The sequence below is a fragment of the Pithys albifrons genome, chromosome 16 (genome assembly GCF_047495875.1).
Source record: "Pithys albifrons albifrons isolate INPA30051 chromosome 16, PitAlb_v1, whole genome shotgun sequence".
Lineage (NCBI taxonomy): Eukaryota > Metazoa > Chordata > Aves > Passeriformes > Thamnophilidae > Pithys > Pithys albifrons.
Window position 1 is genome coordinate 11,260,761 of NC_092473.1, and position 16,675 is coordinate 11,277,435.

The 16,675-nt window shown below is 37.9% G+C and overlaps 1 protein-coding gene across 9 annotated transcripts in view; it reads left to right on the top strand.

Annotated features, from left to right (window-relative positions):
* Positions 1-16,644, top strand: part of SUN1 (Sad1 and UNC84 domain containing 1) — a 32,262-nt gene extending 15,618 nt beyond the window's left edge. For 5 of the 9 annotated variants that reach the window (XM_071571338.1, XM_071571337.1, XM_071571343.1 and 2 more), the window contains 21 exons: positions 488-682; positions 1,011-1,201; positions 1,668-1,694; positions 1,780-1,971; positions 3,648-3,770; positions 4,756-4,839; positions 5,154-5,264; positions 6,631-6,729; positions 7,383-7,476; positions 7,594-7,652; positions 8,851-8,996; positions 9,134-9,358; positions 9,857-9,943; positions 10,268-10,311; positions 11,276-11,411; positions 12,022-12,276; positions 12,761-12,845; positions 13,255-13,370; positions 13,821-13,988; positions 14,400-14,492; positions 14,925-16,644. In XM_071571338.1, the coding sequence (XP_071427439.1) occupies positions 488-682; positions 1,011-1,201; positions 1,668-1,694; positions 1,780-1,971; positions 3,648-3,770; positions 4,756-4,839; positions 5,154-5,264; positions 6,631-6,729; positions 7,383-7,476; positions 7,594-7,652; positions 8,851-8,996; positions 9,134-9,358; positions 9,857-9,943; positions 10,268-10,311; positions 11,276-11,411; positions 12,022-12,276; positions 12,761-12,845; positions 13,255-13,370; positions 13,821-13,988; positions 14,400-14,492; positions 14,925-15,038 (2,644 nt within the window). In that variant the 3' untranslated portion in view covers positions 15,039-16,644. The remainder of the gene's footprint in view (positions 1-487; positions 683-1,010; positions 1,202-1,667; positions 1,695-1,779; positions 1,972-3,647; positions 3,771-4,755; positions 4,840-5,153; positions 5,265-6,630; positions 6,730-7,382; positions 7,477-7,593; positions 7,653-8,850; positions 8,997-9,133; positions 9,359-9,856; positions 9,944-10,267; positions 10,312-11,275; positions 11,412-12,021; positions 12,277-12,760; positions 12,846-13,254; positions 13,371-13,820; positions 13,989-14,399; positions 14,493-14,924) is intronic. The other 4 variants (XM_071571339.1, XM_071571340.1, XM_071571341.1 and 1 more) reach the window with 4 other exon arrangements.
* The last annotated feature ends 31 nt before the right edge of the window (positions 16,645-16,675 follow it).

Consider the following 16,675-nt stretch of genomic DNA (forward strand, 5'->3'; position numbering starts at 1 on the left):
TACTTGCTGAGAGATGGAAACTCAGAGTAATGTGGCATAGAAATCTTTGGTTCTCAAAACAAGGATTTTGCAAACAAAAAATGTACAAAAATAAACTTTGACTAAAAATTGATCTTTTCAACAAAGAGTGTGTTATGATTTGCTGCTGGGAGTGGTGAAGAAACTGTCTCATATGGATTCCACTCTCAAGTTTGTCCCAAAAGAATGAATACTTGCTCTGGCTAAACTTCAAATGTGGTTTCCATGGTAGTTGTTTCTTTCCTTCTGTGATTTGCTTTCAGTTGTAAAAGTCGTGATATTAATTGCTTGGGAGAACCTTGAGTATCTTCACATGTCTAGATTGCTTGGGTTACGTGGCATATCTTGTGAAAATTGCACCATAAGCCTGAATAAACTGCTTTTTGTGGAAACAGATGAGCTTGAAGGGCATGTTTGTTACCAGGCTGAAAATTCCCCTAGTAACTTCACTGTTTTTATTTTACTGCAGTTCAAGTTATTCTTCATCTGCTTTGGATTTTGAGACTGAAAACAAAATAGATCCAGTATTTGATTCCCCAAGGATGTCCCGGCGTAGTTTACGGTTGGCAGCTGGAGGATACAGTAAGTCAGAGGATGGACGGAGGGATTCCATTCACGACAGCGCGTACACCAGACCCATGTCCTTCAGAGAACAGTCTTCTCAGTAAGCATTTTTAATCATGACAAGTTAATTTGTGGGTTGGAATCCTGAGACTTACTGTTTGAACACAGTAATGCAGACAGGTCCCCTGCTGTGTCATTGTTTGTTCTCAGTATTTACTGCTGTACCTTGAAATTTCTATTCATTGTGTGGTTTGCAATGAAATCTTTGCAAAAATACAGGTGCTTCAAGGTGAGGATTTCCTTTTAAACCTGATTTGTTCTGTTTACATCAGTGTTGAAATGACTGTTAATTCCTTAATAATGTAAGAGATTAACAGAAATTTGTGCCTTTAGTGCTGTGTCTTACTTGTCTTTGCTTTGTTTCCTAGGATGGTAAAGCAACGCAGAAGTGTGAATAAACAACCTGGCAGTGTAAGACAGACGCCAAGGAAAGATCTGTCCAGCTCATCTATTTTTAGCCAGAGCAGTTTCAATAGCCATGCCAGTGATACATCAATGGTATCCACTGTATTGGATGAGTCTTTGATTCGAGAGCAGACAGAAGTTGATCATTTCTGGGGTAGGCAATGATTGCTGTTTATTGTATCAAATTGTGGAAACTGCTTTTGGTTTGGTGTGTTTAAATTTATGGTCTTTTCTCTGCCTGATCTCCGTCCTCTCCTCAAACGTGTGTGCACTTACACCTCTGCTGTAGTTGTCTGGTTGCTAAGATGCTCACTGGAAATTTGTGGTCCAGTGTTTTGATTTACTTAATTTACTGGCGTGCTTAACATCAAGACGTTGTACTGTGAAGTTAATATGCCAGCAAACATATACATTTTTGTGTTGCAACACTGTAATTATCTCCTATCATTACTTTCTTCAAAAGACACCCAGAGTACTGTATGTTAAATGCTAATCATAAGGTGACTTTCTTTGAAGTCTTAAAATTAGGGGGACTTTTAACTTGAGTTTATGTCAAATACTGTAGTTGAATGCAGGTCTGTCTCTTATCTGGGACCAAATTTTTTGTTTTTCCTTTGAAGGTCTTGATGAAGAAGGTGACCCCAAAGGTAACTACACTTTACTTTTCCTTTCCACATCCCTTCTGTGTGACTGGTGCTGGCAGTGCTGATGTGGGTGCTCTGGGTTTGGCAGGGAGTGACACCACGCTGCTGCAGGGCAATGGTGACATAGCAGGAGCGGAGGCGCCGCCCCCCATGAACGGCTACACGTGCAGCGACTGCAGCATGCTGTCCGAGCGCAAGGAGGTCCTCACGGCGTACTCAGCGGCTCACCTGGCACCCTCCACAGTTTACACTCGGGACAGGAGCCAGAAACGTGCGTCTAGTAAGTGACTGTCCCTTGTGTTCCATCTGCTGTGCAGTTCAGTTGGTTTGGTTTCCATGTAGTGTTATTCAAGCACTGATAAAGTTGCCAATAATGGTATTCTCAAGACCAGCTTGTATGAAATACCTTTTCTGTATCAGTTGAAATTTTATTTATTTGTCAGTTTCTAATACATAATTATCTACTGATTTTCAGTGCTGCTGTAGGAATTAAACAATTACAAAATGAAAATGTTCTGGTATCTTAAGGTATAAAATTATTTGGTGCACCAGCACGGGTTGTAAGAATCTCCAGATCTGATACCAGATGTATGTGAGTCTGTCTGTGAAGTATTTGGTCCTGGTTTTCAGACTGAAACTTTCTATGCTTTTTGTTTTACTACTTTTTATCCCTTACATGATTTGCACTTTCAAGATTCAGCAGAATTGTTACTTTGCAGTGCTTCTGCTATCCAGGAAATCTCTTGAGGCCTTTCTACTCCTGCTTAACTTTTTTTCTCCTCATTTAACACTGCAGCTTTCTAGAGTGTTTCTAGAAGGTAAACCTCTATATGAAAGACTCAACTCTAAAGGGAAAAAACTTGATTCCAAATAGTCTTCCTAGTGACTACATTCCAAAAGCTTGAAAACAAAATGAGTCTGTGTTCTGCCTCTCCAAGACAATCTGCATTCAGTGGATTGTTGCCTTCAATGTCTGGACTTGTCTGCCTGCCTCTTGCACAGCATCTTGAGTTTCTCGATTGTTGGTAGTCCTCAGTTACCACAAATTATTTGTTTCTTAAATGACCTTGAATTAGAAAGGAACAATTTTAGAATTCTGTAGTTTTGTTATTCTTCAATGAAGTGTCTTCAGTTGCAAGAAATCGATTTGTTTGGGCTGTAAGATATGGCTTCAAATGCTTCAAAGCAAGTATTTCTCTTTAGTTACCATGTAGCACAGGTTGGAATTCTTTTGACTTGTCACTATCAACTACTTAAAGTGACACTGCATGAAAACTCTTTTCTGTGCTCCTGAGTTTGTGTTCACATAAGAGAATTTTACTCATCTCTGTAAATTCCTTTGCACTTTAACCTAGAAGTTGGGATTAAATTTGGAAGTTTGGATTAAACAATGATAGGGGAAGGGGCCACACAAATGGCAGGTTTTTGGAGTGTGACTGTCTAGGAAAGCAGCAGTGCTGGACTGTGGCTTTATTCTGTTTCTGGGTGTGTCTCTAGCACTTCAGGCAGACCACTATAGGAACTTCCTCTAATGTAGCAGCAGCATAAGGTAGTGAAGAGTCCTCACCCTTTCAAATCCAAAATAAGAATGTAGTTTGTCTCCTTGGAGCTGAGACCCACAGTCAGTATCAGCAGCTCACATCATTGATCTGTAAGCAAGGAATTCATTGCTATTTAGAGTTCTGCATTCTCACTAAGCAAAGGTGTTCTTGCTAAAGTCATACATTTTGCCTTGAAGTCCTTATCCCTGGGATGTGTGGTTCTTACAAAAGCTTTGATGTCATATCTAATACATCCAGACTTTTCAAACCACACTGGCTAAAGTTTCATAGTCTTCGCTCAACAAAGGCTTTCTTTGCTTCATCCTCACTCTTACACAAGCTAATGGTGACCAGAGAACAGAAGTACATCTTTCTATGGATGAATAATTTGTATTCACACTGTTTTTTTCAATAGGAGGAACCTATTACTACATGAGTAAGATTCTGCGATGGGTCAAACATACTGCAGCATCTTTTGCATCACTATTAGTGCAACTATTTCAAATGGTTTTGCTGAAGCTGGGTTATGAATACAAAGGTACCTTTTCAGTTGTCTTCTTAAGTCTCTAGACAAAGCCAGAGTATGTGCATTGGTTTTTCTTTCTTATGGTCTTCATCTTTGGCACTGTGGTGTTTTTCTTCTATAATCTTTTGGCTGGCTCCTGTCTTTCTCCCTTTTTATTATTACCTCAATTTTACTACACTTTCCATACCTCCCCTCCGTTTTGAAAGTATCAGGACTCTCATGTACAATATTGGTATTAACGTTCGAATTCATGTTGATTTTCACTAGAAGGTGGTAGAGGGTAATATTTAAACTGAGAAGCTTAAGTTGATTTTTAAAAACTGACGTGATAGTGTCAAATCCTAATTTTTCATTGTCTTTGGGTCTATCTTGTTACCCTTAAACCTGCTGTGCACTTAAAGCTTCATTAGATCTTTGCAAACTAAAACTGCCGTCATCACTGCACTACTGTAAACCATGTCTTGTTTTCTCTGAAAACATTACTTTTTCTTCTTTGGTGCTTTCTCTTCTATAATACATGCTCTGAGAGTGAAGCTAACTTGCCATAACCAGAAAATAACTGATTTTTGTGTGTGAGTAAAACTTTGCTCTCTCTGTTCTCTCTATTCAGATCCTTGTAACTTGCTAATGCTTCTGTCTCCTTCTTTTACAACTCTGTTAAAACCAACACAAAAATGTCATGGTTGGCCCATTTGACAGAATGGTGGAAACAAGGACTTACTTGATGGGTTGTTACTTAGGGGTTTGGGTTTTTTTACAAACTTTGCCATCTGAAAAGAAGCAGAAAAGATTTTCAAACCAGGAGGTCCCCTGATATTTAAAGAAGAAAAAATAAGATTGCACAGAGCAGGCTTCTTCCTCAACCATTTTTCATATTTCTTGTGAGTAACCTGATTTTAACAGTGAACCAACAAGCCAGTTTAGCTAAAATCTGCATACATGAAAGGCTTTGAACTTGAGAATTAGATTACTTATGTGCTTTTTGAATGTTTTGCAGCTCACTCAGACTACTGTGGAAGCATGAATGTAAAGGACTTTTATAGAGAAGATAGACATCTTGGTGTGAATGAGGAATCAATATGTAAGTATAGTGATTAATGTTGTCTCTCAGCCTTGGGCTGTACACCAAGTTGTTGCTGTAATAGTATCAGACACCCCGTGACACTCTGGGAGCTACAAAGTGAATGTATGGTTTGTGCTTACATGTAGGGGGTGACTGGTGATCTCCTGTTGTACTGTAGCTGTTCCCCAAGGAAGTTTTATTCCACTGAATTTCCTTAGAGCTTTTTGGTCTGATAACCGATATTGTGAAATAGACTTCTTCAAGTTATCTTGTAACAATCTTGGCTTGATGTTGGTTTTGTCCCATTAATCAACTGTTACCACAACCAACAGGTGATGACTGTAAGGGGAAGAAACATCTTGAAATGTACACCACAGACCACATGCAATCCTCATGGGCTAAAAGGGTAGCAAGGACCATTTGGCACACCTTTTCTTCTGCAGGTTGACTTGGACCTTTTTGTTTGCTTTTATTTTGCATCACAATCTCACAATGTTAATACATGTTTTGTGTTTGGGGTGGGGTTTTTTCCCTTCCTTCTTTCTTGCCTAGGAAACTAACTTACTTAAGACCTTTCCTTTCTGCCTTCTTGCTCTCATCTTCCTTTTCTACAAGCTTGGCAGGCTGCTTACCTATTAGTAAAAACAAGGTGTAGGAATAGTGTACACCTTGGATGTTAGAAAGAATGAGTCAGATCATTCATTTATTGCACTTTGGGGAGATCTATATGCTGGATAGGTTGAAAAGGTGCACTTAAATGAAAGCAACATATGAGGTATTGGTATGCAGATTATTTGAATAAAGGGGTTTTAACATTTTATTTTTGTTCTAGTGATAGTCAATTTTTACAGGAATCTTATATAGGGATAGAATCTGCCCTGTGAGATGAGCGTTCCCTTGCTTGAATGACAGAGACATCAAGGATCTGTTGAGTGCTCTTTATTCAGCAAAGGAAAATGATTTGAGACACTTCAGTCACCTAAATGATTTACATAACATTGGGTTGGTATATCTATAATCCCTCAGATTAACCCAGACATATCTGCTAATATAAAAATGTAGGATTATTTTCTAAACATATACTAAGTAGTTTGTTTTGTAGAACAACCAGTCCTAGTCTTGGATTTAGTAATTGTTGGCCTTAGCAGGCTTTAAGTTTTATATAGTGTGTTGGTGGGGGGTTTGATGCTGGTGGTTTTGTTCTCCTTAAGAGATACAAAACTGTCATGCTGAATGTCCTTGGAACACTCAGCTTAATGAAAATTTACTGCTTGTAACTTTTAGTAGGAAATACTTTCTATTATTTATCCATTTCTTAGATCTGGAATTTAAAAATTTTAATTGTTCCTGTGTCTGCACAGTAACCCAGATAACAGAGTTAGTGTATAATTTTGAACAAATAAGGTGCTTTTAAAGTGATGATGTGCTTAAAGCTTGTTTTTATGGTAGTACTCTTGCTATTCTCTGCTACACTTTGCATGGGATTGTTAGATAAAATGTAACAAAATGTAAACTTTGATTTTCAAAACGTAATATTCTAACTGCTCAGATGTTGTTTTTCATTCTGTATCTCTGTTCATGAGAATTCAGTTTCTAAATCGTGTTGGTTTTACTTGGCTTTCTGTTTATTGGTGGCTTGCTTTGCTTTAAAGTAGTGAAGAACCAAATTTGAGTTTACTGAAAGGTATGGTTTAAAACTCTGCAGAACATGTAATGGGCAGAGGATTGAGTGTTTTACTGCATGTACTGAAAAGAACCTTCCTGTCATTTGTGTCAGTTACCACATGGAGTTAATTTGTTATGATCTAGGTTACTTTATGCTTCACATGTTGCAAACAGTGGGAGCTACAGGATGGCTTGTGTCTCAGAAGGCGGTGTCTCTACTTTGGCTGGCCATTCTTTCTCCAGGTTACTATTCTAATCCGTGTGTGTGTGCCTTGCCTGCTCCTTTTGACAAACTAGGAATCTGCAGTGTGTGCCTTACACTAATTCAGCTGTGCTTATGCTGTAACTTTTGTATCTTGAATTGCATGTGCTACTTCACTTCCTTTATTGACCAAATTATACTTAATGAGAGGGTTATGTTTCTGTTCACAGACATAACGGGAGACTAATCAGACTGTTTCATGAGGGAATGAGTGTGTGAATTGCAGTGAATGTGGGGTGTCAAGAGCAATGGGGTGTGTTTGGTTTGGCAGTCATTCCTGTATTGACGTTCCTCTTACCAAAAACTGATGTGCTAATAATTCATTTCTTGAAACATACTGAGGTCTCCAGTGCGTGATAACTTGTGTTAAAACATTAACACTGACTTTCTAGCAAGACAGCATTGTCATAACAAATGAGCACTTCACCTTGTTGCATGGCTGTTGGTTTTGTTGAGTAGCTGATGTTGCAATGCTGTGATACCTAGATGTCAATAAGCTGCATGCATTGCCTGCACTTGTGCATTTCTCCACTCTGCAAAGCATTGTTGTCTACAGCTGCATATCCCTCTGCTTGGTGTCTTTGAACATGTGCTGCAGTAATTATATTTCACACTCCTACATTCTGTCTTCTAGGGAGGGCAGCTTCTGGCATGTACAGGTTGCTTAGAACTGGGTGCTGTCAACTTGTTACTCTGATGTCTTTGCTCAAGGTGTTTCTTGTAAGAAGGTATGTATCCTTTGAAAAAATTGGTTTGTGAGCAAATTATTTACCCAGTTGTAATATAAAACAATAAATTATGGTAAATGTATTGTTTCTTGTAAACTTTCCTCTCTCTTTTTCTAGATGCCTTCCAAAGAACTACAAGTCATTACTGTTTCTTATCCCACTCCTGTTTCTCCTAGGTATGTCAATTTAATTAAAATACAAATTGGTGTGTGTACTACAACTATTCCAAAATAGTATTTTTACTTGGTTTATAAAGAACATGCAGAAGCAAAAAAGACCAAATTTGTGAACAGGTCACTAGGAGTGCTGACAGGTCAATGAGCTTTCCCCTTGCCATGAAAGGAATACCTTTGATTGAGTTGCATTGAGCTCTAGAGAGAGTGGCTGAGTTAAGTAAATGCACTGAAGTCCTTTTTTCTTTACCTCCCTTCATGGGAGTAGCAGAGAAAGAGTAGGCTGTGTGATGATTGCTTTGATTGTTGTCAGCCTCAATAAAAGTGTGGTTAAATTCTTTTTCCAACTCATCCTAGGTCTTTCCTTTGTTCTAGAACATGTTTTAGTTGCTTAAGATACTGTTAACTTTAGATTGGTTAGTAGGTTGTGTTTCAGACCAGCTGTCAACTTTGAAATAAATTCAGTTTAAAATAATTACATAAAGTGCTGAGCCATTTCTGAAAATGTTTCATGTCTTTGTGTCCTAAAAACTTGCAGCTATTTTGTGGAGAAGATGAATCTTCTCAGAAACCTGCTGTGGAGTTTGAAAGCCCTCTGTACTAGAGTGAATAAGGAAGGAAGAATTTATCTTGTGTAGAAAATACTGCTACTTCTCACTAAGATATTGCAAAAATGAGTGTAATCTTGTGAAATGCTGTTTTATTTCCATAGAAGCCTAAGTTTCCTCCCAACTTTTATTAGCTCTTTTGCAATGTGGTATGTAGTAATTGGGGTATAAGGCAATATATTTTCCATGGAGATAAAAAGCAATATTTATACCTGCCTTCATGGCCTGTCTTAATTAGAAAATGTGATCGAGGTGCCAGGGAAGCAGTAGTAAGATTAAGGTTACACTATCGTATATAGACACATACATATATGTGTGTGTGTGTATATATATATATTTAAAAGAGCACAAGTTGTCAGCCTTGCAACTGTGTCAGTGGTACTGATGGATGCTCCCTGATACTCTTGAGTGCTTACGTTAAAAATTTGAAAGCTGCCTCACGGCGATTTTTGTTTAGACTGGAGTTGTGTTCATTGTGTGGCACCTGTCTTGCAAACTGAAGGTAGCTTGTGTCTTTAAATAAGGAGTTTGTAGATATAAGCAGTCTGAAGGGAGAATTCTTTTGAACACATTGCATTTTGTTTCTGTGCTAGGTATGTGGTTCTGGGGGTTTGATGGCTTAATTTCATTGTTACCTCCATTGAACTGGACAAGAATTGACAGAATACAGAGAACAGATGAGTCCATTCGTGTTCCTAAACCACAGGATGATTCTTTTCATTCTGTGCAACCTCCAAAGGTAAGGAAGAACAGTGTAGGGAAGAACTTGCATGTATTTTAAGACTTCTTGATTCCTGTACCTTCAGTATTTTGCAATAACTACTCGATACATAGGGGTAATTTATATATATTAAAAAAATCATCTTTATACCTTAGGATCCCATAAACATCTTTGATTTTGGTCGTATAAGTGAGCTGGAAAAGCAAATGGCTATCATGTCTGACAGATGCCACAACCGTAATGAAGAATATAACAAAATGATGCTTCTACTCCATAATCTTCAAGATCAGGTTCCCAAGACAAATGACAAAAGTGAGACATTGAGTTTAATAAAAAAGGTGATGACTCAATATCTTGAAGAGATGAAATTGGAGGAAAAGGTAAGATAGTTAATGCTTCCTGATATTTATCAAAGCATTCTGTTTTACTAATACAGTTTGTTAGCAATTTGACTGGAGGATTCTTTTTCTGCTACAGAATTAACCAATAGGTAGTAAATGCCTGGGAGTAGGCATGGGCATTTGTTCCTCCTTTGTTGTTGCTGACAAAGGATTAATTCCAGGCAGGTGGCCTAAAGTAGATTCTTACATTGCTGAAAAGTAGCTGGATTTGTCCTGTCTCCATACAGATAAAGGAGACTATAGGAAGGACTAGTGACAAAGCAGGGATTTTGTGGTAAATTTCCCTCTGCATAACCCCTACTACTGCTGAATCAGACTTCTATATTTATTACAGATTCTGTAATTTCTCACAATGCCTGCAGGATAAATCACTTAAACATTCACAGAATGGAATGAAAATAATGGTTTGCAGAAAATATCAGTTATGGTATTTGTACTCCAAAAGAAAACACCCCTTTTTCTTCCCTGTTTTTTAAGACTGACTTCTTGGCTTTACATGAAGAACATGAGTTGCGCATCCTGGCGCTGGAAGACCTTCTTAGAAAACTCTCTGCTGAATCCAAGGTATTGAAACTTAGCTTTGCTGACTTGTTCTAGTTGTAACCTGTTGATAAAATGGACTAAGTTTACTTGCTATCCCAAACACCAGTTTTCTTTACTCTGGCTATTACAGTTCTTTAAGTCTCAAAACTTGTTTGTGTTTTTGTTCCCCCTTCTTGGAGAGGGTTTTGGTCCAAAGTTTAAAAATTGTTCTCTTGACCAGTGGGGCAGTTTCTATTTGGAATAAAACCTTATTATATAGAGGCAAAACATAATTGCAACATTCTTTATCTTCTTCCTGTCACTTGTTTCTTTGTATATGTTAAAAGTTACTTTTGTATTTTTTAGGACATCCAGAAGGAGCTTGACATTGCCAAAGCAAAAACAGTGAGGTATGAGTACTTTTCATATATATTTTGTTTTTTCAGTCCTGATGCAAACTGACAGTGACTCGTGTGTTGTTCTTTCCAGTAACACAGTTCTTTCTTGTGTGAGTTAACTGACCCTGAGAGTTTGTATTGTCAGCCAGAGCACTTTTATCTTACTGTAGATTTCAACTGTGATGCTGAACATCAGCACAAGACCCACCTCCACTGTGGGGCACCCCTACAACTGTGGTTTCCCTAGAGAAAGCTGTTTATAGGGTGGAGGAGAATAAGCGGCTTCTCATCCTCTTATAAATGCATTAGAATTTTCCCTCAGATCACTTAGTGAAGTATACAGTAACTATTTTGAATGGACTTTATATTTAAGTTCTTGATTTGTATCAATTCTGACTTTAGTCTCTGTTTTTGGCTTGTCAACTCTACTTCTTTCCAGCCATGTATGGTATAATACTGGGATTAAAACTTCAGCACTTCATTACGTAGTTTCCCCATTTAGAAGAGGGAAAGAAATGCTTCTTTTCTGAATTGTCATTTAAATAGCTTTAGAGTTATGGCTGATCTCTTTTTCCATAACATGCACTGAACACTGATCTATATGGATCATATGTGAGATGCTGCTTAAACTCAACACTTCCTCTGAAGTTACCCTGGTTTGAGTAAGGTGGCCTGAAACTCACTCTAACCAGTGGCAGACTCTGGTTTGATGGAAACATTTAAATTCCCCAAAATCTATATGTGTTTGAGTTATCTTGTCAGCCTGGTGATGGTCTGAAGTCTTCACTGCTGGATTTGTCCACAACTTCAAAATACTTTGCTTTGAATATATTAATTCTATGTATGCCTAAAATACCATCTTCAAAGAACTAGTGAATAACCAAACTAGGAAAGCACTTTGTATTAGACAAGTACATTCTCATACCTTTGGATTCAAACTACTCTTTCCTAATTATTGACTCCTTGTTTTTCTCAGAGATGATGATCAATATAGTCAACTTATGTCCAAGATTAAAATGCTGGAACTAGAGTTATCTCAGATAAAATTGGAGCTGTTATCTGGGGAAAATGTGAAGACGAGTTGTGAGAAAATAGATGTCATTCATGAAAAAGTAGGTTCTGCAACTTCTGTAATTATTTTGTAAAATTTGGTATTCCTTAATTGTGTTCACTAACTTTCTTGAAATGCACTGCAACAAGTAGCATGGGGGTGGTATTAATCTTAAGTATGATAGTGTTTTATGTAGGGGCACTGTTCATTTTTCCCTTTGTATGTAACACTGCTAGACAAGTTTATGGCTTGTTTTCTACAGGGCAATGGTTGGCATTTAAGTTGTGATGCAATGTCAGTTCTCTGTGCAGTGCTTTGCTAATCTTATCAATGTATTTTGCTAACCCATGGAAATATGGGAAAGAAACTTATGTAAAAGCAAGTAGGGTTTCTTACATGAGAGCTGTTTTTAAAAAATGTCATGCTCAAGTTCTTTTGAAGTATTTAAAAGGTCTGACTAGAACATAGGCAACAAAATACAATAGTAAGTATTGATATGGGATTATCAAATTTGATAATCTTAATTACCAATTTAAATACCATCTTGTGATTGCACTCAAAGATGGTCTAGCTATATGCCTGTTACATTCATATATATGTATGTATAAGTATTACTTAACAGTTTATGAAAACTAATAATTTCTATTATAATTGTTAATGGCTTCTACTAGGTAGATGCCCAGGTCAAAGAATCTGTCAGGCTGTTGCTTTTTGGTGATCATCAAGAAGAGCTTCCCGATTCACTTCTCCAGTGGCTTACATCCAATTTTGTGAGCAAAAGTGATCTGCAGACTTTGCTGCGGGATTTAGAGTTGCAGATCCTCAAGAATATCACTCTCCATATGTCTGTCACAAACGAAAAACTGACATCTGAAGTAGTCACAAATGCTGTGACTAACGCAGGGATTTCTGGGATCACGGAAGCGGTGAGTTGGAGTTCTCAAAAGTTAAACTGTAAAGAGTTCTTTTATGGGCATTTTGTGGAGCATGACTGTCAGCATAAATATTCATGATTTTAGAAGCATTAGTTGAAATGAGAACTACAGAAAATGCTCTATCAAGTGTATTCTTACAGCACTGCTTGTTGCCTGTTGTGAATGTTTGTTTTTCAAAGTGTGTTATCTTACACTGAAGAATTACCAAGAAACAAGGATACCAAAGAAATGCAGTTTGAGAAGATAGGGGAAATAATTCAACTTTTAAAGGAAACAGGTCAAGATGCAGTGTGAATTTGTATTTTAAGGCACACAAGCATGCATTACAAAGGGCCTCTGTCTTGACAGAGGCTTTCAAAGACCTGTGATGAAGTGCAGCATCTCTAAAAGATGCTTGCAATGTCACAAAAAAGTATATATCAATTATTTTATCTCTTGATCTTATTAAAATATTTCTCTTTCCATTCTCCAATAGCAAGCACAGATGATTGTAAACAATGCACTGAAACTCTACTCTCAAGACAAGACTGGGATGGTAGATTTTGCCTTGGAATCTGGAGGTAAATTGTAGAGAAAACGCCATTTTTCCTGTTCATGTTTTTAGTAGTATTTACTAGAAACCTTACAATGAAGACTATAGGTTAGTAGAGCTCTCTTGTACATTACCTGATCATCAACCCACAGGAATCTGACATGTTGTTTACAGGGCCATATATCAGCCTAGGTGTGCATGGACAGGGGTAGAACAGTTCTCAGCATGACTAAACCTGATATAAGAAAGAAATAAAAAACCTTTGTCATATTCTTAAAATAACATTGTACTTGATAGAAGTTTTATATCCCCAGAAAATTATTAGATCTTAAAAATATATTTAATCTGGTATTCATTAAGCTCTATATAAATGTCACTAGTCACTCATTTCTGCCTGAAGACTTTCATATCTGCTAACCTGATCTATCTCTTTTGAGGTGGCAGCATTCTGAGTACTCGCTGTTCTGAAACCTATGAGACCAAGACAGCATTAATTAGCCTCTTTGGAATTCCTTTGTGGTACTTCTCTCAGTCTCCCAGAGTGGTGATTCAGGTAATTAAAGGCCAAGTAAACAAATTCAGCAATGTTACTTTGTGTTGAGTGGTTTGATTTTTGAGGGTTTTTTGGTTGCTGGGTGTTTCTGTGTTCCTAAGAGGGACTTCTGTTAGTCCCTGGACACAGCTGAAGTCCTACTCTAGCAAAATGTAGGCCTTGATAGGAGGCTTGGGTGGTGCATTGGACTTGTGTGAAGTGTGAGCACTGGGAGGGTTTCTGTTGAGAAGTGATTTTCTAAACACTGCTGGGAGATCAGGGGGATGTGGTATCTTCCTGAAGAGTTCCACCAAAGAGATGATTTCTGCCACTTGCTCTCTAAGACTGTCCCCAAGAATTCAGAATTCATTAAAACTCTTCATTACAATAAAAATAATCAATACAGAACACTTACAGTGTTGTTTTGGTTGTTGTGTCCCGTCTTGTTGTCTTCATCTTCCTCCTGTCTAGCCGGAAGTGTATCCAGGAAACTGCTGGGCTTTCAAAGGATCACAGGGCTATCTTGTAGTGAGACTGTCAATGAAGATCTATCCAACTGCCTTTACAGTGGAACACATACCAAAAACACTGTCACCAACAGGAAATATCACCAGTGCTCCTAGGAATTTTGCAGTATATGTAAGTCTGTCTCTGAATTTATGTTTGTATGCATAAAGAGTATTTGTATTAAATACCTTGAAAATTAATAACTTGGGGGAGGACATCTAAGAAAATGGTAAAATGTTTTAGTTGTTGCCCCTAAAGTTGAATGTATTTTTAATAAGATGGGAGATTAGGAATAAGAAGTGTTAAAACTATTTTGAGGCAGTTGTTTTGGTTGCTGTACACAACAGTAAACACTTTTGGAGGGAGAAGATGTTTTTTAATTTGATCTAGTTCTTTCATACACTTTGTTTCATCTGTCCTCCTTCTCCTGGTCTGATAGACTTCTGAGTGCTGTCTGTTGATACTCTATTGTGTAGACATGCTTCTAGTTTTGTTTTGACTTGGTTTTTGATGGAAGCAAAACTCTTTATCCTGTCGTTACAGGGTCTAGATGATGAATATCAAGAAGAAGGCAAGCTTCTGGGAGAGTATGTGTATGATCAAGATGGAGAACCACTGCAGATGTTTCCAGTGATGGTAAGTCTGGATTATAAAGTTTAAAGTGTCAGGAGAAAGATACTTTCTACCTCAGATTCTACAGGGCCCAACTGAGAATGGGGCACTCTCCTTTCACTGCTCATTGCACACAACCACAGAAAATAAAAAGCATCTCCCTCAAAACTAATGGCCTAAATAGATAAGAAGGAAGGAAGGACTGTTCCCATCTAGTCACAAATGGTGTGAAGTTGCTAAACAAATGAAGAGTCTGTTTCATGCTGCTTCTGACTCACTTATAAATAAATAATTGTAAGCCAGGAAGGTTCTGTTCAGAGAGGCAGAAAATTCCCAAGCCATGACTTAGCTGTTAATGACTGTTGGTAGTTGCAGGAACCCAAGAAAGCTTCAGTTGCAGCTGTTTATACCGGAAAACCTAACTCTGGGTTGTGTGTTTGCTTTTTCCTTCTGCAGGAGGAAATTGAAGATGCATTCCAGATAGTGGAGCTGAGAATTTTCTCTAACTGGGGCCATGCAGAGTACACCTGCCTTTATCGGTTCAGAGTGCACGGGAAACCTGCCGAGTAATGCACACTACAGCTCGTTGTACATTTCGTTCTTAATCTGTATATACCGGAGAGCCTCGAACACTGGAACCTGTAAAGGATGAGGATGTAAGATACACACTGCAGAACTGTTGGTCCTCTGATAAAGGCAGAAGACTGTCAGCAGAAATGTAGAAAAAAACCCCAATTTTTATTTGCTCTAATGCTCGGCTTGTAATTGCCAGTTCGCTTCATGTTTCTGTGTCCATGCTGAGGGAAATAATGCATGCAAACAGCTCTGGTTCATAAAGCCCAGTTGGCAAACAGGTGATACATATTTTATTACAAATGAATGTATAGGGGTTTTTTAAAAGAATAAACCACACTTTCTGCAACTAGGAATCTGTTCTTTTTTAATCCAGGTCTTAACTGTATCCTTCTAGTTTGGCACCAAAAGCCAAAAACTGGTACATTTTGACACTGACTGTGGCTAAAGGTGTCCTTCAGTTGACCCTTGGTTTTGACCTTTTCGGTGGATCCAAAAGGGCTTCTTTGATACATGTTGCATATAATAAATACTACTGTCAGGGAAAGCTAACACAACCAAAACCAGTTTAAACACCAGCGACTGAGAGTGCTTTACTGTTATTTGTGGCCGTGAATTGCTTTAAAAGTCAGGGATAACTTTCAGTAACTGAAGTTATATTAAGGTATTTTACCATGGCAACTTGGCCAGTTTGTTCTTTTTTAATGTTAATTGCAAATCGACCTTGATGTACTGACTGACTGAATTGGAGCTGATAAACCTAAAATTGCTCTGTAAACATTGGTATACAGCAACTGAACAATATTTGTTTGTCAAAAAGCAATCTCTTTGGGAAAATAATTCCTTAAACTGGTTCATTGTTACACCCCATAAATGTTGTACTGTGGGAATTCAGTGTGTGGAAAGCAGGACTGAAGTAATTCTCTGAACGTCACACTTACAAGAGGGACTTGTGCTCAGCGCTGCTGTGTGCGAACACGGGCATTCCTGATCCTCCCCAGAAGCCTTAGTTGGGTGTGAGATGATTAGAGCTGCTCTCAGAAGCAGCATTTCCATGTAGAACAAGATGAAACTGCATACTGCCCCCTTAGCATTGCTGCTTCGAAGGTCCTTTTTCAGAAAAGATTCCTGAACTTTACTTGTAAGCCGAATTTTTATCTCGCTGTTCCTAGTGCATTTTGTAGTTACACAGAACTGTTACCACATGGACCTGCTGACTGGTTTTCTGAATAGAGTTATGTATGTTGCACAACAGTCCTCGAATGTTTAAATACAAAAGTCTTCATGTGAAGAACTGGTTTTTTCCACTTGACTTAGAGACAGAACCCATGGTGTACGCAGAGGAGTAGATGACGTGTACAGGTGTTTTCATACTATAGGTTACATATTTAAAATTAGAATTATCCTGTATAAATTGAAATTAGGTAGCTGAGGGGGGAATATTTTGAATAACACTAACTTATTTTTTAAAAAAGCAAGATAGGACTTTGTGCAATGTATTTTTGTAAATGCTTTTCAAAATGTCTGTTATTCTTTGCTGCCTCCAAACTGACAAGATGCTATTGAGATGTTTAAATAAAGAGTTTTAATTTTTGAAAGTGCATGTAATACTTGAAACAAGAAATTCTTTTCTG